This window comes from Molothrus ater, chromosome 21, assembly GCF_012460135.2.
Source record: "Molothrus ater isolate BHLD 08-10-18 breed brown headed cowbird chromosome 21, BPBGC_Mater_1.1, whole genome shotgun sequence".
Lineage (NCBI taxonomy): Eukaryota > Metazoa > Chordata > Aves > Passeriformes > Icteridae > Molothrus > Molothrus ater.
In genome coordinates, this window is record NC_050498.2 from 1,056,809 (window position 1) to 1,082,701 (window position 25,893).

At 51.3% G+C, this 25,893-nt stretch overlaps 1 protein-coding gene across 2 annotated transcripts in view; it reads left to right on the plus strand.

Annotated features, from left to right (window-relative positions):
* Positions 1-16,742, plus strand: part of CALN1 (calneuron 1) — a 141,139-nt gene extending 124,397 nt beyond the window's left edge. For both annotated transcript variants that reach the window (XM_036394941.2, XM_036394942.2), the window contains exons 5-6: positions 2,142-2,295; positions 10,041-16,742. In XM_036394941.2, the coding sequence (XP_036250834.1) occupies positions 2,142-2,295; positions 10,041-10,168 (282 nt within the window). In that variant the 3' untranslated portion in view covers positions 10,169-16,742. The remainder of the gene's footprint in view (positions 1-2,141; positions 2,296-10,040) is intronic.
* Positions 16,743-25,893: the final 9,151 nt, after the last annotated feature.

The window sequence follows — 25,893 nt, forward strand, 5'->3', positions numbered from 1 at the left end:
AACATCCCCTCCTGCGTTCCTTGGGGTCTCCATCCTGGGAAACTCCAACCTGAAACAGCCCCAGCAATGGCAACCCCATCATTCCATCCCCATTGTCGCTCCCTGCCTGCAGGAGCAGCCCCTCAGCCTGTGGTGACCCCATTCCACATCCTTGGGGCTGATGCTCAACCTCTGCTGGAATTCTCTTCCAGTTCTGCCTCAGGGACGATTCTCGAGGCCAACTCAAATCTGGGCTTTGCTGTAGTTTGTGGGTTTGGCTTTTCTGCCTTCAGGGAATCAGGATCACAGAAAGGCTTGGGGTGGGAGGGACCTCAAAGCCCATCCAGTGCCACCCCTCCCCACTGTCCCAGGCTGCTCCCAGCCCTGTCCAGCCTGGTCTTGGGCACTGCCAGGGATCCAGGGGCAGCCCCAGCTGCTCTGGGCACCCTGTGCCAGGGCCTGCCCACCCTCCCAGGGAACAATTCCTAATTCCCAATATCCCATCCAGCCCTGCCCTCTGGCACTGGGAGCCATTCCCTGTGTCCTGTCCTGCCTGCTCTGTCCTGTTCTCCCGAGGCTGGGGAAGGAATGGGAATTCCCTGCTGCATCCCCACTCTCCCAGGGCAGAGGGAGCTGGGAGCTGGCATTGCCCTCCCTCCACTGGGGCATTGAGCCAGAGGAGTTTGTGTAAGAGCCTGAATGAGGGATGCAGGACTCCAGGCAGCTCTTCAAAATGCAGCTTATTATATACAAATTGCAATTTATTGTATCCAAAATGCAGTTTATTCCATCCAAGGTGTTACACCACTCCAGGGTCGTGGGTGACAGAGCTGTGCCCACAGCTGTCAGCTCCAGCTGCAGGCAGGCCTGGAGACCCTTTGGTTATGGTTACATTGCATTATAGACTTTTCTTTGCTGAGCATCTTCATACAATAGAACCAATCTATACCTTAACTATTATCTACAGCCTATCATAACTGCTGTAATTACCATATTCATGTCACTGTTCTCCAATCACTCACAGTCAGTACATTACAGTTTAAGCCAGAAGTTGTTTTTCAGTTTTCTTGCAGTGGAAAATTCTGAGACCTTTTTTCTACTTGCCACATTTGCTGCCTTGTTTGCCTGTGCTCTCTTCCTGCTTGGTAAAAACATCTTCTTGTTTGGGGTGGGTTTATCCTTTGCTCTAAGCCATAAAACCCCCTTCTAACTCACACACCCTTTGCCTCCGTGGTTATCCAGTGAGACTGGCTCAGCAATTCTTTCTTCTAGATCAAAACTTGCTTCCATCTCTATTCCTTCATCAGACTCTACATTTAAAAATCTTTCTGCCATGCACACATATCTGTGAGACTTTCTTGTCAAACTTTCATCCTTCCCAACAGGTTTGGCCTTTCTGGGTACTCTGAGGTGGCTCAATGGGGTGGAGGAGCCCTGGAGAGCCCTGGTTCCTGTGCATGAGCCCTGCTGGGGCTGCAAGGCCTCACTTTGAGGAGTTTCTGGAGCACTCAGGAAGACTCACCATGGCTTGGATCATTTCCATCCTTCTTTCCTACACCCAGAGAGAGTTCTCTGCTCCCCTGGCACTGCACAGCAGCCTGGGTGTCTCCTCTCTGCTGCACCATGAGCAGGGATTCATTAATACCACAAACTGCACATGGCCAATGTCCTGCTGGGGCAAAATGTTCACACTCAGCAGGAATTGGGGGTTTAACACTTGGCTGTTGTAAGAACAGCACTTTCTACTGGATCCACAACAGAAGTCAGCTCTGGGGGAAGTGTCCTCTGCTTGTTCCTCCCTCCAGGCATAACTGGGGGTTAGGAACACAAAAAAGGGGGCACAAACAGAGTTGTGGCTCATGGCAGGAGTGAGAGATACCAGGGGAATCCCTGAGGGTTTTCTCTTTGTTGGGATGGACTGGATTGCTGCCTCTCCAGCCTGGAAGGCCATCCCTGGGGTTTCTGGGTTTCTCTGCTGCTCCACCAGTGCCAAGACCCTTTTACAGCATCAACTGTTGGAGTGAAACCAGCCCCAAAGAGCACAAACCCACCCTGAGCTGCTGAAATGAGGCTGATGAAACACAAGCTGGGGATTGTGGCCTTGCTCTAGGCCTGCTCTCCTGGGAGCCCCATCCCTGGGTTAACTGGGCTGTCTCCCACAGTTTGACATGCAGAGGATAACGCTGGAGGAGCTGAAGCACATCCTGTACCACGCCTTCCGCGACCACCTCACCATGAAGGACATCGAGAACATCATCATCAACGAGGAGGAGAGCTTGAACGAGAACTCTGGCAACTGCCAGACGGAGTTTGAAGGTGAGAGAGAGTCCCTGGGGTCCTGCTCAATTTTCCTGTGTCTCTAAAACTCCCTCTGATCCAGGACAGGGGTGCCTGGGGGTGGCAGGGAGTTATTTTGGACACCCAGAGAGCTCAAGAGCTGCCCTCAGACTTGTGTCCCTCAGCAAAGCTGATCCTTTTCCAGGCACAGGGATGAAGCACTGGGGGTTTCCCCTCTCTGTGCTTGGATGCAGGTGCTGAGGTCAGTGTCTAAGCCAGGCTGAATTTCCCTAGAGAAACACCTTGATTTCCCTCACCCTGCCATGGAATGACTTTCTTGGCACTGGCAGGCCCTACCAAGCTGTGTTGGCTTCTCCACTTTTCTGTTGAGATCCCAAGAAGGCTCCCAGGGAGCAGCTGGGACGAGTCCTGTCCTGCACTGTAACAGCAGCAGTGAGCAGAGGTCCGTGCCCTGCTGCCCTGGGCACCTTTTGCTCTGAGCTGCCAGGACCTGCCTCAGCCAGGACAGCTCCTCTGAGCACGGGAGGAGCTCTGCAAAGCCAAGGGCTGAGCGGTGCTTGGAGGCACCCAGAGAAAGGGAAACATTTCCTTCCTTCAGCAGAGCCTCAGGGGATCAGAAGGGTTTGGGGCTGGTCTGGTCTGGGGCTCCTGGCTCCTTCAGGAGTTGGGATCAGAACTGGGCTCTGCAGTAAATCTTGCACTTGGACAGGGCTGACACTGGCAAGGACATTCCCCATTTTAAGCCACCTCAGAAGCATTTACATTTCCTTGGCCAGAGGAACCCACACTGCTCTGAAGTGTTGCTGCTTAGTACAACCAAAGAGGTCCTGGTTGTTCAGCCAGGGGCAGTGCCCAAGGCCAGGCTGGACACTGGGGCTTGGAGCAGCCTGGGACAGTGGAAGGTGTCCCTGCCCATGGAATGGGATGGTTTTTAAGTTCCCTTCCAACCCAAACTGATCTGTGATTCCATGAAATCATCTCAAGAGCAGAAGAGCCCAGGGAAATGGAACAGGGAAGCTCAGAGTTTGTGCCCTGGTGGAGCCACTGCATGTCCCACCCAGCAATCCCACTTTAGACCATTTTGGGGGGAATTGTGACATCCTGTGGGGTCAAACAGCTTTGAAAGGGCACCAGCAGGCAAAGAGCAGAGGATGAAAATACAGCCCAGTCCTTGGCTTGGCTGATGAATGGGGTGCAGCAGCTCCATTCTCACCCTCACCTCTGTCCAACAGGGCAGAGAAGCTGGAGGAGCACGGCTGAATTAAAAAGACCCTGCAGGAGGGAAGCAGCAGCAGCACTCTCTGAATCAGGCCAAGCAACAATTTTCGTGTTCCTCCTGGAGAAGAGTGCAGAGGAAGAGATGTCTCTTCCTTGCCTGGAGCTGTTGGTGCCCACTGACCTGCTGATCCCTGGGGACAGGAGCCAGCTGTCACTGCTGCAGAGTTTTGGGAGCTTGGCTGAACCATCCCAGAAAAAACCCGGGTTCCTAATGCTCAGCATCTCATTTTGGAAGCTCCAGTTTCCAAAAGTGCAGCAGGAACAGCTTTTCTCGTGGGATGTTTTGGCATTGCTGGTGCCAGGCAGAACCTAGAAGCAAAACAGACCCTTTTTTAGATGTTGGGAACACACACAAATCCAGCAGGGAATAAAGATCAGCTGAACCATCAACAATGGGACGAAGTTTTGCTCCAGGTCCCAGTGGAAGGGGACAGCTCTGGTCTGACAGCTCTGACAGGAGCATTTCTGCCAGGAGAGGACAGGTTGTGTCCCTGCAGCTCTCCAGGCTGCCAGGAATGACCCTCAGAGCTCCCAGCTCTCCAACACCAGGATCCCTACAGGCCTCAATAGCAGGAATTACATGGCCTGGATTGTGGCACTAAGGGACAGCTGTCAGCTGTCCTGGGGGGTGTCCCTGGGGTCACTCACTTCTAATTAGTGCACTGAAGGAGATGCTTTTTGGGTAGAACTCCTTGAGTTTAATTTAGGTGCCACCTTGGGATGAGATGAATAGCACCCTAAAAGAACTTCCTTTCTTAGTTCAATTCCAGCAATTCAAATATTTCTTCCAACCCCCATCTATATTTAATGCACCATCCACCCCATGAAGGGCCTTTAATTCTGGGAGGAATGAAGCCAAGAGGAGCCCCAGTGGTTCCCATTGAGATTTGGGGATCTCCTAAGGGAGCAGATGCAGCAGAGACTTCCAGGAGCAGCTTGGTGAAAGGGGGATCCCCACTCAGTGTCACCTCTGGGTGTGTTCTTGGATCCCAGACCAGCCCCAAACCCTTCTCCTCTTGTGGGCAGAGACATTCCTCTTCTCCACACCTGGACACCCCCATTTTCCACATCTGGACATCCCCCTTCTCCACACCTGGACATCCCCGTTTTCCACATCTGGACATCCTTGTTTTCCACACCTGGACATCCCCATTTTCCACACCTGGACACCCCCATTTTCCACATCTAGACATCCCCATTTTCCACATCTGGACATCTCTGTTTTCCACATCTTGACACTCCTGTTTTCCACACCTGGACACCCCCATTTTCCACACCTGGACATTCCCCTTCTCCACACCTGGGTGAGCTGGCTCGGGTGCTGAAGAGTGTTGTACAGATAATATCACCATCAGTACAAAGCCATGAAATTCCTGTCATACAATTATGGAAATAATGTGATAATAAGGTCTTTATGACCATGAAATCTTCAGTATCAATGTGGATGGCAGACCTTGCACCTCTCAGCACACAGCTTACCCCAAATATACAATATTTGTATTACAGTCAGGGCCAAGGCCAGGATTTCCTCAGCTCCCTCTGAGCACTGAAGTCATTTGCAGGGGAAGGACATGCCCAGGGCAGAGGCACAGTTCTGTCCTCAGCTTTATCTCTGTTTTTATCAGCACTCAGGGCAGGACAGTGAAGGCTGTGTGATTTCCTGGGACACAGGCAAAGGACAATTTGCAGCTCCCAAAGATTTACAGCCCAGCAGCTTTTTCCTGGCAGTTCCCTTGATCCAGCACTCAGGACACAGAGCTGGTGGCACAGCAGTGTCAGTGGGTACAGGACTGCCAGGGGGGTGCCACCCTCAGCCATGACCCTCACATCCATGGGATGCAGCCAGCAGCTCCTCCCTGCTCCCCTGTCCTGCTCAGCTCAGCCTGGGGATGACAAACTGACTTGTTAAACCAAAAATAACTCCAGGCAGCCTGAGCAAGGCACCATCACTCACCTGTGGCAGGGCTGGGACAGGGCTCTATAAATACACTGCTGCTGTCCTTGTGAGGAGCTGTTCTCCTGCAGGAGAGAAGGCTCCCAGTGCTGGGAGCACATCCCAGACCCACTGTGGGCAGGGTGACCTGGAAACAGCCTGGCCCCATTAGCTCCAGCTCCTGAGGGGTTCTGGGGGCTGTGGTCTGTGCCAATGGGGGAGTTCTCCTCCCCAGCCTGTCCTGGGACTGTTGAGAAGATGAAGAATGACCCAGCCTTGATTTGCCTTTGCTTCGTGAGGTCTGATGGATGTTGGAAACCTCTGGGTTGCTCTTCCCCCTAAAAGGGTTGAGGGTTTCTCCCAAGGAGCCTCAGGCTCTGCCCATGCCCAATGAACCAGCTCCACATCCAACCCCTGGCGTGTCCTGTGGGTGGCAAAAGCTCCCAGTGGCACCCAAATGCTGGCATCCAGCTCTGGGACAATGCCAGCTATGGGAACCAGCAGGAAAAGCAGATTCTGTGCTCAGAGATGATGGATTAGAGAAAGGAGAGAACTGAGGGCATGCCCTCCCCAGTAAGCAGGGCTGGTTAAATGGAATTTCATGTTGTAGGGAAGAATTCCAGCAATCAGGACTTCAGGAGTTCAGCTCCTCTGCCTCCCTGTGGATTTTAAGGGAGCAGGGCAATGCTGATACCCAGCTCTTTCCTGGAGTCATTCCTGACCAACAGCAAGAGGGTCTGGCTGGGCAGACATTCCCCTTTGCCCCGGGGTTATTTGTAGGTAATTTGGATGGTTGGTGTCCCTTTAGTGGGTAAAGAGCAGTAAATGGGACTTCCCTGCATCCTGCTGCCTTCAGGCTCTGTTGTATAACAGAACCCTGAAGAAGTTGTTCAATTCAGGAACATTTCTGCAAAGACACCAAGCATGTTTTACTCTTTTCCTCTGGAGAGGTGAGTTTGTTATCCCAATAAACCCTTGGCCAGCCTCAGGCTGCTGTTCCCATCACCAGCCCCACCCTGACAGCAGTGCTGGTGCTGTCAGTGATTTCTCTGCTGCCTGGGAGTGCTTTCAAAGTACAGAAATAATAGAAAATATATAAAAAAAATAATTACAGCTGGGCAGGAATGAGCTTTTCAAAGCAGCAGGGCACCTGTGCACAAAGCCAGGGAGGCACAGCACTGATCCTGTGTGGTTTATAAAAGCCAGAGAAGGAATCCTGGAGCAGAGCACTGCAAACTGGGAGTGAGGAATTTGGGAGAGCTGCTGGCAGGGGGATTTCATTCCCTGCCCAGAACACAGTGAGGCCTCACTCACATTCCCTGCCCAGGGCAGGATGGCTCCAACCCTTCCCAAGGAGGGCTCTGTGCCCCTGGCACTGAGCTGGGAGCTGGGATTGGGGCACAGGCACTGCTGAACACCAGCCAGAGGAGGTGATGGGGGATTCAAACCCAGCATCCAGGGCTCTCTGTGCCATGAGGTTCAAGGCTGGATCAGAACAAGGGGTTTTTCCATGAATTCTAAAAATATTCTCCTTTCCAGCTTTCTAAACATGGGCACCTGGAGCCTGTCCTTGGCTGCATTTTAGGTTTGTTTTGGGGCTGTTTTCAACCATCTGAAAGTTTCCCATCATCACAAGACCATCCATGAGGAGAAGGTGACAGGGACATCTCTTCCCAGGGCAAAGCAAGGCCAAAGAGCAAAGCAAGGCCCAGGGCAGGCAGGCAGAGCTGTCCATCCTGGCTGGGATGATTTCCTGGCTGCCCCTGACTGAGCTGCACAGGCCAAGTGCCAGGTCCTGCACTTGTTCCATGGGGCACAACAGGAACAGAATGTCCCATGGAGCACTCCAGGCTGGGACAGAGGAGCTGGACAGATGGGAAAGGCCTTAGGAGTGCTGGAGCCAGTGTCTGGACATGAGCCCAGGTGTGCCCCAGTGGCCAAAAAGGCCAGTGGCACCTGGGCTGCACCAGGACCAGGGCAGGGCTTGTCCCCTGTGCTGGCACTGCTGAGGTCCCACCTCAAACCCTGGGGACAGCCCAGAGTCCCTCAGGACAATGCAGACCCTGAGGGGCTGGAGCGTGTCCAGGGAAGGGGACAGAGCTGGGAAGGGTCTGGAGCCCCAGGAGCAGCTGAGAGAGCTGGGCAGGGGCTCAGCCTGGAGCAAAGGAGGCTCAGGGGGGCCCTTGTGGCTCTGCACAGCTCCTGCCAGGAGGGGACAGCCGGGGGGGTCGGGCTGTGCTCCAGGGAACAGGGACAGGAGCAGAGGGAACAGCCTCAGGCTGGGCCTGGGCAGGTTAGATGAGAAAATAGGAAAAATTTCTTCACTGAAAGGGTTGTCCAACAATGGTGGAATCCCCACCCCTGGAAGTGTCCAAGAAGTGTGGATGTGGCACTTAGGAGATGGTTTAGTGGTGAGCATGGTGGTGGTGCTGGGGTGATAACTGGGCTGTTGCAGCCATCACCACCCTGGGATTGCCTGGGGGAACCTTCAAGGCCTTTGCAAACAAATCTCCACAGTGCCCCAACAGCACCCGTGGCTCTGACATTCAGATGTGGGGAGGCCAGGACAGTCATGAACTGGCTTTATTAAGTCACAGCACGAATTCTCACTGACAAGCTTGGCAAAAAGTAAAATTAAATAAAATGAGTGCTAAAAATCCCAACTCTATCTGCTTTTTAATTGCTGCTCTCATTTCTTTTGACAATTATTCTGCAAGCATTCACTTGGAAAGGTTCTTAATAAATCTGATTTGGCTTAAGCACAGAAAACCTAAAACTTAAAAAGTTTGGAAAAGTGACTCATGTGCCATGGATGCTCCTGGGAATTGTCACAGTGGGGGCCTGAGTGTCATCAGGGAGCACTTCTTGATTTTCCACTCATTCCCAGTTGACCTGGATGAGTCGGAGGGATTCACACAAGGCTGATAATTGCTGTTAAAGAACTTTAGAAACAACTTAGTTCAAACTGAAAGAGGGGAAGTTTAGGTCAGGAGGGTGGGGAGGAGGGTGGGCAGGCCCTGGCACAGGGTGCCCAGAGCAGCTGTGACTGCCCCTGGATCCCTGGAAGTGTCCATGGCCAGGCTGGATGGGGCTTGGAGCAGCCTGGGACAGTGGAAGGTGTCCCTGTCCATGGGACAAAGATGAGGTTTAAGGTCACTTCCAACCCAGCCCGACCCAACCCAACCCAACCCAACCCAGCCCAACCCAGCCCAGCCCAACCCAACCCAGCCCAACCCAGCCCGACCCAGCCCAGCCCAACCCAACCCAGCCCAACCCGACCCAGCCCAACCCGACCCAGCCCAGCCCAGCCCAACCCAACCCAGCCCAACCCAGCCCAACCCAGCCCAGCCCAACCCGACCCAGCCCAACCCAACCCGACCCAGCCCAACCCAGCCCAGCCCAGCCCAGCCCAACCCAACCCAGCCCAACCCAACCCGACCCAGCCCAGCCCAGCCCGACCCAACCCAGCCCAACCCAACCCGACCCAACCCACCCAGCCCAGCCCAGCCCAGCCCAGCCCAGCCCAGCCCAGCCCAGCCCAACCCAACCCAACCCATTCTGTGATTCCAACTTCACAAAGAGCTTAAAAGAAATACACAGCTAACCCCAAACATCCCTGTGAGCATTTAAAGGGATCAAAAGCCATGATGAGCGAAAGGAGTTCCTGAAGGGTTAGGAAGGACTGGGATGGGCTGTTGGAAGTCCTGGAGGGCTGGGTGGGTTGTTTGGGAATGTCCCAGCAGGCAGAGGTGACAGTGAGAACAGGAGGGTTCCTGAGCTGCTCTAGGAGGGAACAGAACCCCTGTAGGAATGTGCCCCCTGTTGACGGAATGACAAAACTATCCATTGTTTCCTTAAAAAAGGAAAAAAGCCCAGAAGTTTCACTCCTCAATTAAGTAAAAAGACACCTCATAAGACCTGAAAAACTTCACCTCAAACTTAAAGATAGCCACTTGAACAGAAGCCAAAAAGTCCTGTCTAAGCAATTTACTAGAAAAAGAAAATAACAAAAAACCAAATTGCTTTTGTGGGGTATTTTACCAAAAGTAAGAACCTCTTGCACCTAGCTTGAGTTTTCTCTGTAAAGAAGAAAAATTAGATGAGAGGCAATGTTTTGTCCTCCCTTGAGGAAGTTAGTTATGCTTAGGCGGTGGATTAAAGGGTTAAAGTACCCTAGGGATGTGGAGAAGTTTGAGAGAGGGGTTTGTTTTGTGAGGATGAGTGTTTGGGCTATTTTTGAGATTTCTAGGGCTAAAGCGATGCTAGGGCTGTTACAACTAGGGCGGTTATTTTAATAATGGAGAGTGGTATGGTTGTTGGAGTATATAACAAAATTGTTGGAGTAAAATAACAAAAATAACCTTTTGTTATTTTGCCTTTTATTAAAACTTTTCTGTTTCCAACACTACCACAGAAGCCATCCTGCTAATTTGATGCCTTTTAAGGTAGCTATCTTAAGTGTGATATAAATCTCCAAAAGCTTCTGAGACCTAGCTCAAAAAGAGCATATATCAAAGCCCTGCCCTGTGTGACGCCGCTCTTGTCCCCGCAGTGCACGCCCAGAAGCAGAACCGCCAGACGTGCGTGCGCAAGAGCCTCATCTGCGCCTTCGCCATGGCCTTCATCATCAGCGTGATGCTGATCGCGGCCAACCAGATCCTGCGCAGCGGCATGGAGTAGCTGGCACGGCTCGGCTCGGCTCGGAGTGGTCCTGGCACGGGATGGCCGCCATGCATGCGCACCCGGGAGAGCTCCCGCCCCGATCCCACGGCACCGACACGCGGGCACAGCCGGCGCCTGCGGCGGGAGCCGGAGCCAGCAGCGTGTCCTGTGAACCAACCACATCCTTTTGGCAGGGACATCAAAGGGCTGTTCTAATGCTTTAAAGGTTTTGTTTCCTAATGCAATAATCCCACATCCAGGAGTCCCGAATTATTGCTTCGAAACAGCAATGGCAGCGCGGAGGACGCTTGGATCCGGCGCTCTGCGGGTGGGAGGAGGCTCAGCCTCGTGACTGGCCCTGACCCAGGGCCCAGTGACTGTCCCACGCAGCTCCCGCCAGGCCCGCATTCCCAGGAAGTTGATCGTAGCATTGCCACAAGCAAGTCCTGTTCCTTTTGTTCCACGTGTTCCAGCTTCACTTTCCTTTTCCCTTATGACCATGCCATGGAGTTTACGGCATTAGAGGGGAGCTAGAGCATCCTTGTACAGTATTTTCTGAGGAAAAAAGGGGAGATTTGCCAGCACCATACAAAATGTCTATTTTTTCTTCATCAACTCCACTCTTGACATGAGACTGTGGGGTAGTAGGAGTCTGTTGGCCATTTTTTTCCGACTGTGAATCAGGGCTTGAGGAGCACCCCTTTTTCCCACCTGGGCATTGCTGAACTTGTGCAAAGTCTTCCAAGGGACTCTGCCACCACCAGCGCCAGCTAAACCTCCCTCTCCTCGGGCCTCTCTGCATATTCAACATTTCCTCTCCAGCAGTTTTACTCTTCTTCTTTATTGGTCTTCAAGAATTTTTTCCCAGGTGAAAATCCTGAGGGAAGCTCTTCCTGAGCTTTCCTCCCCTTTCCTTGCCTGCACAATTTTGATTTATTCCGTTTCATGTGGCCTGGTTATGATCTGCAGTGAAACCTCCATGGCAGACATCCTCCTGTGGGGGGAGGTTTTATTTTCCTCCACATGGTAAAGTGTTGATTTGACCAGCCAACTTCTCCATTCCCTCCCAGGATCCATCCCACCACCCCCATCCCATGGCAGGCTCCGACAGGGGCCATTGGAAAAGCTGAGCTCAGCAGGAGAAGAAGGAACCCAACCTGAGCCCACCCCGTGTGCTTGGAGTGTGTCAGACTTCCAGGTCTGGGGAGCCTTGGCTGGTTTTCCTGGAGTACATTTTAGGGAGCAGCAAGGAGAAGATGGAATGGTGCAGAGCAGGGACACCACACGGGAAGTGCAAGGAGCCAGTTGGACTTGGGAAGGTGTTTTTCCTTTGAAACTTGACACGAATCTGTGCATTTCCCTTTGGATGAACTGTGCCCTTGGGTGCCACACCAGGACAGAGGTGATCTCCTGCCCTCCTGGGAGATCCCGGCTGGTGATCATGGAGTGCTCCAAGGGAGTTCCATGGAGGCACTCGGGTGCTGGAGTGGGGTGGCTGTGCTGGGAGAGCTCCAGGCACACCCAGGAGCCCAGAGATGTTGCTCCTGGAGTGGAGGTGACTGTTCCCTGTGCCACAGGAGGGGCAGGATGGCTCCCCCAGGGGCTGCACAGCCCCAGCCTCCTTCATCCCACCCTGCAGCCACTGACTTACACTGGATCTATCCCCAACTCTCATTCCAGCTCTTCTTTTCTACCACTCTGAGCGACATTTACCTGTATTTTTGGCAGCCTAATTTAAAAATCTGCTGTTCCTTGTCCTGTCTCCCACCACTCCTTTAAACTCAAGTCACTTTTAAGTGTCTCAGTGTCCCACCTTCACCTTTTCCTGCCATTTTCCTGCTGTCCCCTTCATCCCAAAGACAACACCCTTTCCACAGCAGCAGAGTTGTTTTCTTCTGCCTTTCCCAAACACATAATTCCTGCATTTCTGTTCTGCTGTGACCAATAGAGGTGAACTGCAGAATATTCCATTAAAAAAAAAGATTCTGTCTCCCAGAAGACAGAGAGATTTACATTTGCTACAGGGCAGCAGCAGAATATCTGTGGGATATTCTGGTGTGGGATTCTCAGTACTGGGGAGCCCAGACACATTTTCTGTGCTGGGCATTGCAGATAACGAACTTGGAGATCATTTTGAAGAAACTCATCTCCACTTTTAGGTCTCAGGGGTCTGTGGAAAGGTGGCAGCTGTGAGAAAAAAGTCTAAATGTTCCTTGCCACCAAGGAATACTCATTTTGTCCCTGGGATTTTGCTGGAGTGAGCATGGGCAGAGGGAGGTGGAGGGGAGGGATGGGGGAGCACAGGGCGGAGCAATGCCTCCACTGAGCCCAAACCCACAACCCCAAACCAGGCATTTCCCCACATTTCCTCACCCATGTGCCACAAACCCCAGCAGACTCCAGGCCCAGCAGCACCTCATGGACAATGATTGTCTGCATTCCTTGAAGCTTTCTGGAAGGCTCTAGAATTGCCTCCTGCATGCCCCATAAACCCTTGTAAATAGAGCCATTCTCCAGCCCAACCCTTCCCCTCCCAGCTCCATTTGTAAAGCCAAACCTATAATGAATATATTGGTAAAAGCCATAGCCTGGTGTCAGTAGAGTTCATTGCACAACTCCCCACTGATTTTACTGGGTACAGGATTTTTGGGGCTTTGGGGTGTGATTTTTCTGTAGGGAACCTCTCTTTTTCATTATGAATCAGGGTCATGTCTTGCCAGAGGTCTCCTTTCCCTTCCTAGAGCAGCCTTCCTCCATCCCCAGGCATTGTGAAGAGATCCCTTCTTTAATCAGTGGCTCCTGGCAATGCAGGATGGATCAGGCCAAGCTATTCCATCCTTTCCTTCCCCACAACCTTCCCATCCAGCAGCACTGAATGTCTCCTACCTCCCTCCCTGGCTCCATTTATGTAACATCCATTTATCTCTTTTTTTTTTTTTTTTTTTTCCTTCTACACAAGAGGGGAAAAATAGGGCTTTTTGCTGCTTTTACAGACAGGAGGTAAAAATAGAGCAGTAAAATTCTGATTGGAACCTGATGGCAAAAGCTGAGGGGGGAGAAAGCAGAAGAATCAAAGACATAAAAATAAAAACCCCACATCCCATACTTTAAGGAAAAAAAAACCTTATTTAAGTGCTAATTAACATACTTTAAAAAATACCCAGACTGCAGCAGAGCTGTCAGAAAAAGCTCTAAACTTCTGCTCTTGCCAGTTCCAGGAGGATTGAAGTGTCTTTTCAGCCCTGCAGTTCTGGAGGAACAGGAGATTGCCATGGCAACCCTGGCTGTTCGTGACATGGGTGCCACCGTGGCAGAGCACACATGATCCAGACTTCCAGGGATGGGCAAACAGCTCCCAGCAGTGGGACAGGGGCTTTTCATGGATTAGGAAATTATTAGGAATTCGTGAGCAACTCTGTTGGCTTGGCCACAAAGAACTGTGTGCAATTAAGGGGATTGATGTGCAGGGAAGGCTTCAAAAGGGACGAGATGATTTCAGCCTGGAGAGGCTTTGCTTGAATTCAGGAGGGAGTGAAATCCACTCAGTCTGAGCACTGCCTGTCCTGGGCTTGCTGAGGACTCTTTGGGAAGGTTGTCCATGTGGGGATCAAGCTCTGGTGGGAAGGATTTGGGTTCCTGCTCCTGCACCCCTGATCACCACTGACCTTGGCTTCAACCTCTGGCTTCAGCAGTGATCCTGATCCGTGCTCCTGGAGAAGCCAGCAGAAGGAACAGCAGCCTCACCAATGCTGAAATAATTTGGAGGGAAGTGAATTCCAGCAAAATCTGCTGAAGGAACACTGCTCACCCGTCTGAGCCAAAGACATTCCTTCAGGGCAGCCATGAGGGAACCACAGCTGGGGAGTTCCAGGCAGGACAGGTGCAGTGGCTTTGTCCTGTGCATGGCCAGGAACTGGATTTGAGGTCCTTGTGAGTCCCTTCCAACTCAGGATATTCCATGATGGTGGTGCTGGTGGCCCTGGAGAGCCAGATCCTGCTCCCAGCCAGTGACACCTGGGAGGTGCCACCTCTGGTGCCACCCACGGGAGCCTGGCCCCTCCATGAGTGCACCACTGAGGAGGAATTTCTGATCAGAAGCAATGTCAACATAATTGAAAGATTTAAATTCGGAAGGCTTGGCTTTGTTAGGGCTCTGGTCCTCGTGCTGTGGGAGGTGACAGGGAATTAGAGAGAGTTCACAAAATAATTCTCCTTCCTGCTTGATGGGCACCCCCATTTCCCCCAGTCACTGTCAGCACCTGGGACAGTGATCACAGACCCCAGGTCCAGGGTGAGCAGGAGGGTGGGAGGGAGGAGCACCCCCAGCTCCTGTCCCTGCTCCCCGGTGAGCCAAGCTGAATTTCTGGGTGTAATCCAGTTCATTTGAGAGATTCCATCCCAGTTATCCAGAGGTTTCACCTGTTGGACACGTGCAGTGGCAGGGCTGATGTTGGTTGCTTTAATTCCAGCAATTTGGGTACCCCTCTTTATAAGCTGAGCCGAATAAAGAAGGGTTTTAAATCCAGAACTAGGGTAGGAAGCAAGCAAAGCAAGCCAAACTAGAAAATATTCTCAAAGCTGCCACTCTGGGTGGCTGAAATCTGTTCGGATGAGCCGAGCACCCCCTGGTCCTTTCTTCCATTGAAGTTTAGGAATATTTTGTCCCAAAAACCGAATCTGCATCCTCCTGCCTGTTGGAGAAGAGCCAAACGTCTCCTGGGCCACCCCTGGCACTGGGAGGGGCTCCAGGTGACTGGGAGGGCTCCATTGTCAGTGAGGGCCCCAGGACAAAGGGGGACTCAGCTTTTCCCATGGAAAACTCAGCCCCTGCACGTGCTGGGAGCTGCCAGGGCTGTCACCACCCCGAGGTGACAGGAGCACAGCCCCCATCAGCCCTGCATCAGCGAGGGGAGAAGCAGTGGGAGGAATGACATTAAAATCTCTAAGAATGAAGTCCCTTATTTTACCCACCCCTGTAATCCATGATTTAGTTCCTGCTTTATGGATGAGCATTTGAAAGAAGAAAAACCAACCCTTCTAAAAATGAGAATCTGATGAAGTGTCTTTTTTTCTTGGCTCTGAATCATGCTTCCATTCCACTGATGAAGATGTACAGAACTTGCTGGGTTTCAATCTATTATTTTACCCTCCTGTGCTCTGACAGTGCAATTACATTTCCCTGGCATCACTTAAAACCTGTTCCTTTCCCAGAAATTTAATGCAGAAAAAGGCAAGTTTCACCACATTTTCATATCTTTATGTTGTTGGCTGCTATCAGGATGGGCTCTGTATTTCTCCAGTTCAAGAAGGACATTTTAGGCAGCTCTAGGAAGTGACGAAGCTTCACCAAGAGCAAGGTGGGCAGAAAATCCAATCCAAGACCCTTTTAATTGGAAATGTGATCCACTTGCACCTTTCCAGTGGCAAAAGTCGGGAAAACTGCTGTAATTTGGCATCTTCACTATGAAATAATTGCAGCCCCAGAAGAGGGAGGAAGGAGAAAAAAGAAATCCTCTGGATCTAGAGCCCAGTACTTGACAATTTGATGATGAAAGTACCACAGGGGTTTTTTTATTTTCTGCCAAGACTGACCAAAATACTTTGTAGCCTTGAAAACCATTGCTAGATGAAATTGCCATTTTCCACCCAATTATTTTCCCAGCTGTTCCTGGCCTGTCTTTGACAGCATCTCAAACCAGCAGCTGGATTTGCCCTTCTTTAGGTGAGATCCATGTTCCAGCTTTCCTTTCCCAGCTGTGTCTCCATCAGCCAGCCAGGAGACCTTGGGAAGCTCTGAGGTGGCTCTGGTGCCACCAGCACTTGGGCACCTTCTGTCCCTGCTGGGGGCCATTCCAAAGGGTGCAGGTGATGCTGGTGACACCAGCCCCCAAATCCCTGCCTCTGTTCCCTCTCAGCAGCCCGAGGGTGGGCTCACCCTCCTGAGCATCCCCTCCAGAGCAGCCAAAGCCCTTCCAGCTGTTGTTCCTCAGATTTCTCTGAGCTGGGTGAGGAAGGGAGAGCAGGTTTCCTGTAGGCCCCAGGGTCAGTCAGAAATAACTCAAATGAGTTAACTGGAATAAGCCCAGGAGCCAGGCTGCTGCCATTTAATCCATAGCAGGATCTAAGGAATCAATTCCTTATTGGGAATCCTCCTGATTCATCTCTAGGAAGGTCTCCACTAATCCCTGTGTCTCCCTTTTGTCACCAGCTCATGTTTTCCAGCCCTTTACTGTTCATTTGTAAACTCACTGGGTTTTTTTGGCTCGTTAACAAAAGACATGGCTTTTTAATTAAAGAAAAAACTTCACAAAGTCAGCAGCATAATAGTAAAAAAAAAAATCCTAACAAAAAAACCTTTGTACAAAATACTGTAAATATTAATATAAATTAACTGGGCATGCAACTGAAATAAATCCTATGTTATTACAAGTTATCTGAGTGTATAAAGGAGTGTATAAAGGAAAACTGAATGCCATATGTATCAGCTGTTCCCTCTAACCAAACTCTACTGTAAATATATAATCTGTATAAAAATATTTTAATTTTACCATTATTTATGCAATAGAAATAAAGGTTTTTTTCTTTTGATGAAGTTTTTTTTTCCTCTTTTGAAGCACTGATATTTATTCATGCCCGAGCACAAGAGCAAAAGCAAGATTTGCATAAAATATTAGGACAGAGACCCTTTATTCCTTCTGAGAGATACATGAACATTTGGGGGGGTTATTTTGCTTTGAAAATAGATTTACATATTTAAAAGCCTGTTACTACAGAAGGAGCTCCTGGCTGGAGAAATGGCATCAGCAATTCCAGATGCACAGGAGGCCAAAGGGAGGGATTGAACTTCTCCTCTGGAAAGCAAAGCCACAACCGGTCAGATCTCAGAGAGAAAGGTCAGCATTTGCTTTAAAAGCCCTTTGTTATCCCTCCCAGAGAGCCAGAGGCTGATCCCTGAGCTTGGGAGGGCTTGGGGCACTGTTACTGCTGGGAGGAGGATGTTGAGCACAGCTTTAATCCTGACTCTGGCACTGCCAAGGCCTGAGGGCTGCTCCGGGAGGATTAACTGCACTCAGGTGTCCTGGAGAGCCCTTTGTCCCTTAAAAAAATCCAGAACTCCTCATTTCCCTGGAGCCCCTCCTGCACAGGAGCCAGCCCAGGCTCTCCTGCTGGAGAAGGTGACAGGTTAATGGCTGTCACCACCATTCCTGGCACTGGTGCCTGAATTCAGGTTGAAAAGGGAATGGTTGTGCTGGCAAATCAGCTTCCCCCAGGTGGGGCCAAGCCACAGTGGCAGGACAAGGCTGGGCTGGGGAAGGTGTCCCTGCCCATGGAATGAGATGGGCTTTGAGGTCCTGTCAGCCCAAACCATTCTGGGATCCTGTGACAAGTGGGGTCTGAGCAATTCCATGCAATCCCTGCAGTCCAGGCAGGGATTGCCACTGGACAGCAAGCAGTGCAGGAAATCCATGTTTACCAAATTTAAAGTAGGAAAAAAGGCACTGCACACTCTCATTGACCTCTCATGTCAGTGGAGAGTGTTCCAATGAATGGCCCAGGAATGTGCCTGGATTTATTATAGGAATGAATCAAATGTAGTCCAGGAATTCCTGTATATTCACCACAGGAAGGATGAGCAATTGAAGGAATTCCCAGCTGGAAGGAGGAACCTGCAGCCCACTCTGAGAGCTGTTCTCCTGCAGGTCAGTGTGTTCAGTGCCTTCAGTAAAAGTCAGGCTTGTGCCTTGAGTTTCAGCCACCAGAGCTGCCCAGAAATTGAAATTTGCTGCTCCTACAGATCCTCTGCCCACCAGCCCTTGGAGAGGTGAGCACAGCTCAGTGTGACACCACCAGGAAATCACCCCTGGCTGCAGGAGAAAAGCAGCTTTAACAGGGAAAAAACACAACTGGCCTGAGAGCAAACAGCTTTATCTCTCCAGAAGCATCCCACGAGCACAACCACTGTCCCACCTCCACCAAAGACTGTTTATCTCCCTTGCCATTTTAATATTCTCCATTAATGGAGACTTGAATGGTTAATTTAATGCTCTCCATTAATGGAGACTTGAAGTGTTAATTTAATTCTCTCTATTAATGGAGAAATGCTGTGAAAACACCACCCAAAAGCCCCATCCTTCAGCCGTGCCCCATCAGGGTTTTTGGGGGCTGCTGCTGCTGTGGCACCAGCACTGGCACTGGGCAGGAGCGATGGTGCAGGTCTAATCCAGCTCCCAGGGAGGCAGTGGAAACATTCCCAGACTTTGTGGGATTTGGATTAGCTCATCACACAGCACAGCACTTCACACCCTGGATCCTTGCTTTGTTTAAATGGAGCCTGGCCAAGGCCTGGAATTGAATCACTGAAATACGAGTCCTGAAGAAAATAAATAAACCTTTCCTCACCCTGAGTGAAATTCAGGCCCAGCCCCTCTGGCCATGGCTGGGCTCCCCAGGCTCAAACCTGCAGCAGTGCCTTGTTTGACCCCACACTTTCCCCAGTCAGGTCCAGGCTGACCCAGAGACCCCCCAGCCCTGGGCTGAACCCAAAAGGGCAGGGATTGGGATTCTGCCCCTGTGCCCAGGTGAGACCCCACCTGCAGAGCTGCCCCAGCCCTGGGCCCAGCACAGGCAGGAGCTGGAGCTGCTGGAGGAGCCCAGAGGAGGCTCCAGGATGAGCAGAGGGATGGAGCAGCTCTGCTGGGAGGAAAGGCTGGCACAGCTGGGAATGCTCACCTGGACTGGAGGAGCTTTGGGGTCACCTCAGCGTGGCCTTGCAGGGCCTGAAGGGAACTTACAGGAAAGATGGAGAGAGACTTCAGACAGAGGCATGGAGGGACAGGACAAGGGGGAATGGGATCAAAGTGACAGAGAATGGGTTTAGGTTGGATATTGGGAATTAGGAATTGTTCCCTGGGAGGGTGGGCAGGCCCTGGCACAGGGTGCCCAGAGCAGCTGGGGCTGCCCCTGGATCCCTGGCAGTGCCCAAGGCCAGGCTGGACAGGGCTTGGAGCAGCCTGGGACAGTGGAGGTGTCCCTGCCATGGCAGGGGTGGGATGGGATTTAAGGTCCCTTCCACCCAAGCCATTCTGGGACTCTGTGGCCCTGCAGGCTGCCTTTGTTGCTATGATCTCACCCACTCCATTCTCGCTCTTTCCTCATTAACATCTCTAGGAAGTATTTGCTAATGCAAATCCAGAGGCAGTAATTTATTTGGGCCAAGCCAGTTAATCCTGGCAAGGCTCTCCCTTGTAAGTATAGACCAATATCATCTTGTTTTAATTGCTTCTTTCAGTGTTCCTCAACAAATCAAAAACATTTTAATTAAAAAATTCACCAAGAGTATCTTCCTGATCTTTTCCCATTTGTTCTTCTTCCTACCAAAATTATCAGGACAATTGTGAAGTTCTAAAGAAAGTAATTACAGCAGATGTTGATCTCTGCTGTAGCACCAGGCTTGCTGAATGCTACACATCAGTCCCCTGACTTCTACTTTTTTGCAGCTTTGTGAAGCAGAAATTTCCATCCTTGGTCTCCCTCAGAAACGAGGCTGTCTGTGTAGGAGCTGGGATGATTTCATTTCACTTTCAGCCAGCTGCTAAGGCACAGGGAAATTTGGAGGGGAGAAGGGGGAAGAAAAGAGGAGATAGAATTAAGGAACTGCCAGGGATACAGGGATTTGGGCACAGAACAGTGAGGGATGGCTGAAAGATGTTTTATTTTACTCTAATACCATTCCTGGGCAGAAAGGCCCTGCTCCACCATCACCTCCCCAAAAGGGAAGATGATAAATCCACTGGAAGTGGCAGTATCAGGCTGAGGATGTCAAATGCCACGCCTGGCACACTGCAATAAATCTCTTTTAACCCTAATTACTGCCTAAATTCCCCCTTGCCCATGCTGACCTGCTTTGGAATAAGCTGTCAGAAATAACTGCCCACGCAATGACAGACAGCTGAGATGATCACAGGGGTGTCACTGCAGACAGGAATTAAATGCAAGTGTCAGCACATGGCCCACAACCTGTAGCAGGATGCTGGTGGTCTAGGAAAGCCAATTTCAGCATCCTCAGACTGCTCAGGGCCACAGAAGGAGCAGCTTTTAATTGAAGGAGCAGTGTCCTCCACTCATAGGGCAAGAAAAATATCATCCCTTTGTTGGAGGCAAAATGCCTCTAGGTCTGAGCTAAAATTATAAACACAAAGGGACAAAACTCTCGGAGCTAAAGTTGTGCAAAAGCTCCAGCTCTTTCTCTATAAATTTTCACAAAAAAATTCAGGTCTCTGCCTCCAGCCCATCAGTTCTCAGCCTCTGTTGTGCTGAACTCATGGAGCTGGACCTGCCAGGGAGGTGTCTGCACTGCAGACTTTGGGTACAACCCCAGCAGGTGCAGGAATGGGCCCCATTTGGTTGGGTTTGAGACACCAAAGATTGTAGAATCCCAGAGTGGTCTGAATTGGAAAGGACCTTAAAGCCATCCAGTGCCACCCTTGCCATGGCAGGGACACCTCCCACTGTCCCAGGTGCTCCAAGCCCCAATGTCCAGCCTGGCCTTGGGCACTGCCAGGGATGCAGGGGCAGCCCCAGCTGCTCTGGGCACCCTGTGCCAGGGCCTGCCCACCCTGCCAGGGAACAATTCCTAATTCCCAATATCCCATCCATCCCTGCCCTCTGGCAGTGGGAGCCATTCCCTGTGTCTGCCATCACAGCTGGGACAGCAGCAGCTGACCCTGATCTCTGCAGCACTGAACTTCACACACACAGATTGCAGGGCAAGAGCACAAACACTGCAAATACAGCACTGGGGGTGCTGCAAATACAGCACTGGGGGTGCTGCAAATACAGCACTGGGGTGCTGCAAACACCCAGCACTGGGGGTGCTGCAAACACCCAGCACTGGGGGTGCTGCAAACACAGCACTGGGGGTGCTGCAAACACCCAGCACTGGGGGTGCTGCAAACACAGCACTGGGGTGCTGCAAACACCCAGCACTGGGGGTGCTGCAAATACAGCACTGGGGTGCTGCAAACACCCAGCACTGGGGGTGCTGCAAACACCCAGCACTGGGGGTGCTGCAGATACAGCACTGGGGTGCTGCAAACACAGCACTGGGGGTGCTGCAAACACAGCACTGGGGTGCTGCAAACACAGCACTGGGGGTGCTGCAAACACAGCACTGGGGTGCTGCAAACACAGCACTGGGGGTGCTGCAAACACAGCACTGGGGGTGCTGCAAACACCCAGCACTGGGGTGCTGCAGATACAGCACTGGGGGTGCTGCAAACACAGCACTGGGGTGCTGCAAATACAGCACTGGGGTGCTGCAAACACAGCACTGGGGGTGCTGCAAACACCCAGCACTGGGGGTGCTGCAAACACCCAGCACTGGGGGTGCTGCAAACACCCAGCACTGGGGGTGCTGCAAATACAGCACTGGGGGTGCTGCAAACACCCAGCACTGGGCTCTCTCTGCAGTTGGGGTCACCCCCCTGTACTGAGGGCTGATCTGGACAAGGCTCCACTGATGTCTCCACTCCTGGCACTGCTCCAGGGGCAGAGCAGAGATGCCAGAGGCATCTCAGCCCCAAGGAGAACACAGTGCCACTGAGCCACCTCCAGATCCAGCAAGTTGCAGCTCACAGAGCATTTCACAGCAAAGCACCAGAACCTCCTTGAAGTGAAAGATGTCACCTGGAGGGGCTGAGAGCCCCCAGCCTGGTATGAGCAGTGCTGGTGGAAGAAGGGTAATCACTGCATGTGAGGCAGGAAAACTCTCAAGTGATTGCTGTTTGCAGAGGCTGATTAAATAGAAATTAAACTCATCTGCATGTTCAGTGAGGAATGTGAATGGAATAGCAAGAGCATCCTTCCCATTGGCCTTTGGGGAGCTCATCCCTGGCCTGGCATGTCTCACACATGGAGCTGTGGAGCTTCCAGGCCAGCATCAGCAGCTTTGGCATCTGCAGATTGTTGACATTAAACTTCCAGAGAGGTGGTTTCAGATACAGAATGAACAATGAGTTCATCAGCCTCAGGCTGCTCTCCGGGCAGGACACAGTTCCCTGTTTGCCACATTGCAGTTCTTGCTGCTCATCTCCACTGCATTCAGCTTCCACAAGCACTTCTCCAGCTTGGGATGGACCAGACCAGACCAGACCAGACCAGTGTCACAGACATGTTTTATGGAAAATCCTTTCCTTAAGATTTTTCCTCCTGAGAAGCTGAGAGGCCTCAGGAACAAAATGTAACCAGTGGTTATCTGCTGCTGTGGAATGCAACAGGTGCATCTGGGATTGGGCTCATGTGGTTGTTTCTAATTAATGGCCAATCACAGCCCAGCTGTCTGGACTGTCTCTGTCAGTCACAAGCCTTTGTTATCATTCTTTTTCTATTCTTAGCCAGCCTTCTGATGAAATCCTTTCTTCTATTCTTTTAGTATAGTTTTAGTATAACATATATCATAAGATAATAAATCAAGCCTTCTGAAACATGGAGTCAACATTCTTGTCTCTTCCCTCATCCTAAGATCCCTGCAAACACCACCACAGACCAGACCAGACCAGACCAGTTCAGTTTATTTCAGCTGAAATGACCTGCAATGATTATGATCAGTCCAGCTCTGACCACTTCAGGGCTGACCAAAAGTTAAAGCAGGTTTTCAAGGGCAATTTCCAAACTCTTCCTAAACATTGACTGGCTTGGGGCATTGGCCATGTCTCTAAGAAGATGAGGTGATCAGCCTGTCCCAGTGTCTGAGCACCCTTTTCGTACAGAAATGCTTCCTCAGGTTCCTGGCAATGCCCTGAGGCCTCCACAAGCCCTTGCCATGAAGTTTTCAGACAGACCACAGTGATGAATTCTCCAAGCACCCTGGCTCTCATTAAGAAGAGATTTCTTCATCTTCTTCCCCCCTGTATGAGGGATGGAGCCTCATTTCTAAATCTGAATTATCATCCAGAGCCCCCTGGGCTGGCACCATGTTCCTGCCACCGTCTGGGAGCAGCAGGGAGCTCCCTGGTGCAGGAGGGATGGGGCCAGCTCAGAGCACCCTGCACGTGGGAGGTGTCTGGAACACCTGTGGGCTTCTCCTGCCTCGCTCAGCATGGCTCTGGTGATCTGGGCTGAGACCCAGCCTTGCTCTGGGGAGGGAATACTGGTTTCCTGAATTCAGTGGTCAGGAATGGCAATCACCCATTGCCATTGGTAATTCATTATCAGGATGCCAGGATACAGCAGTATCCCAGACCCCAGGACACAGCATTTTTTCTCACCATTTCTCAGGGAGCCTTTTTGAGCACAAGCAGAAGCCTGGAGGGGCTGTGAACAGACGGATCCAGGAAGATGCGTGAAGAACCCAGTGACCAAAGCCCTGGGATCTGAGGGAGAGGGGATGCTGCTTCCTGCCACATTGTGTGAGCTCCCACTGTGCTGGTGCCAATTTTAGTGTCTTCTCTCACTTTGAACTGGAGAGGACCTAAAAGCCTGAAAAATACTCAAAATGAGGATTGCTTCTTATGGTGAGAGAAATCTCCAAGTATCAGGAACAGGCTCCAGTTCTGGACCTGTCAACGCAGACCTGCCAAAATTAAATCTATTTGAAAGTGCATAACCTGTACTGTAATCCTGAAGATCTATGACATTCTGCTTGGAATAATTATTATTTCTTATACTCCATTTCAGAGAGGATTTTTAAAATCAATTAACTCCTGTCCTATTCACGTGGAGAGTGATCACAGCGTTCACTCCCTCTTGGAGAAATTAACCTTGCAAGTATTTTAAAATTATTGTCCCCTATAAGGAGGAAAACCAAGCATCAGTTCAGAGGGCAGAAGGGAAGAAATGAGAGGGACAAAACTGGGATAAAACTGAAAAAACTTTGATGAAATGGATTTGCTTGTGCTGGTCTCAGTAATAGACTCTAGAGAAAGATGTGATACATCAGGGATGCTACAAAGTATTGGCATTTCTTGGGAAAGCAGTTTCAGTGCTGCCATGATAAACTGCTTAAACCATTCAGGATATGTCAGGCATGAAGCTGGAGTTCAGTTCATAATTGCAATTATTGCAGCATTTTCAAACGAATCAGAGTCAATGTCCATGAATAAAGACTCCTTTATGGAGGAGCTGGAGAAGATAAAACCATTTCAGGTGATCAGGGAATGGGAAGGAACCTGCAGTTAAACATCATGTCCTTTAACAGCCTTGCTGTGCTACAGCACCTCTGAGAAGAGCAGCAGCAAAGGCAAAAGGCAAAGATGAGGCACCTCCCCCTGTCAGAACCAGGACCCCAAAAAAGCCCCTCAGGGATCAGCACCTGGGGATTCTCTCCTAAGAGAGAGAGAATTCCTCCTGGTTGCCATCCAGGTGATTTCTCCAGAGAATCTGGTGCCCAGCAGGAGCTCACATGTGGGATGGCACTGGGAGGATGTGGGGCTTGCTGAGCCCCTGAGGTCATTGTCCACTCCTGCAGGGTGACACAGGGGCTGGGGGTGCTGTGACAGGGAACCTCTGAGCATCCAAAGGGACAGGGCTGAAAGGGCCAGGAGCACATGTCCTGTTCTCCTGTGACCGCAGACAAAGGGGTCAAGGGTTTGGGAAGGGCAGGGGAACTCAGCAGGGGAATGTCTGGCTGTGCAGGTGGTGCTGAAGGTTTGGGATCTGAGGATCTACCCTGGAGCAGCTGGATCTGGATCTGGTGGGAGCTGATGGCATCCACGTGCCCTCAGACCATGGGCAAACCCAGGGCATGTGTGGGACTCAGGAGGGACAGGGAAATCCCTGCCCAGCAGCTCTGCTCTAAGAGGAGCCCCAGGGCCCCTTCTCAGTGGCCCTGCGGCACAGCAGCTGCTGGACACCATGATGGCTGCAGGGATGATTTTCCTCTGCTTCCCTCTGCATTCCCAGGCCATGCCAGGCATTCCAGAGGGGCTGTGGGAGCTCTGGCTGGGCAGGACCAAGCGAGGGCACCTCAGGTGAGTGTCCATGTATCCACACACAGGAGATTCTGAGTGTTCTCTAGGGAATCAATGACAATTCCACTCATCCCAGCCCTGCCCAGGGCCTTGGCACTGCACACCTGGACATGCTGGGCACTCAGGGGACACTGATCTGCTGTCACTGGGAGTTTGGCACTGCACACCTGGACATGCTGGGCACTCAGGGGACACTGATCTGCTGTCACTGGGAGTTTGGCACTGCACACCTGGACATGCTGGGCACTCAGGGGACATTGCTCTGCTGTCACCGGGAGTTTGGTACCACACACCTGAACCTGCTGGGCACTCAGGGGACATTGCTCTGGTGTCACTGGGAGTTTTACACTGCACACCTGAACCTGCTGGGCACTCAGGGGACATTGCTCTGGTGTCACTGGGAGTTTGGCACTGCACACCTGGACATGCTGAGCACTCAGGGGACACTGATCTGCTGTCACTGGGAGTTGACAACTGGGAAACCATCACCCCCACCTGCCCATCACCTTGGGAAATGACTCTTTGGGAAATGGCTCTCAAGGTCCTCTCACACAGTGTGTGTGATGTGCCCTGGCCCCTGTGCCATCCTGGGGACAGCAGTGGGGGCAGCTCCCAAGGGCCAGTGCCAGTGCTGAGTGCTGCGGCAGTGTGAAAAAATGTGTATTTTATGATTGGCTTTTTGCAAATATTCAAATGAATATTGTATGTGTTATGTTAGAAAGTTGTGCTGTATTAATTCTCTTAAGTAGTGTGTTAAATATAGTTTTAGGTTATAAC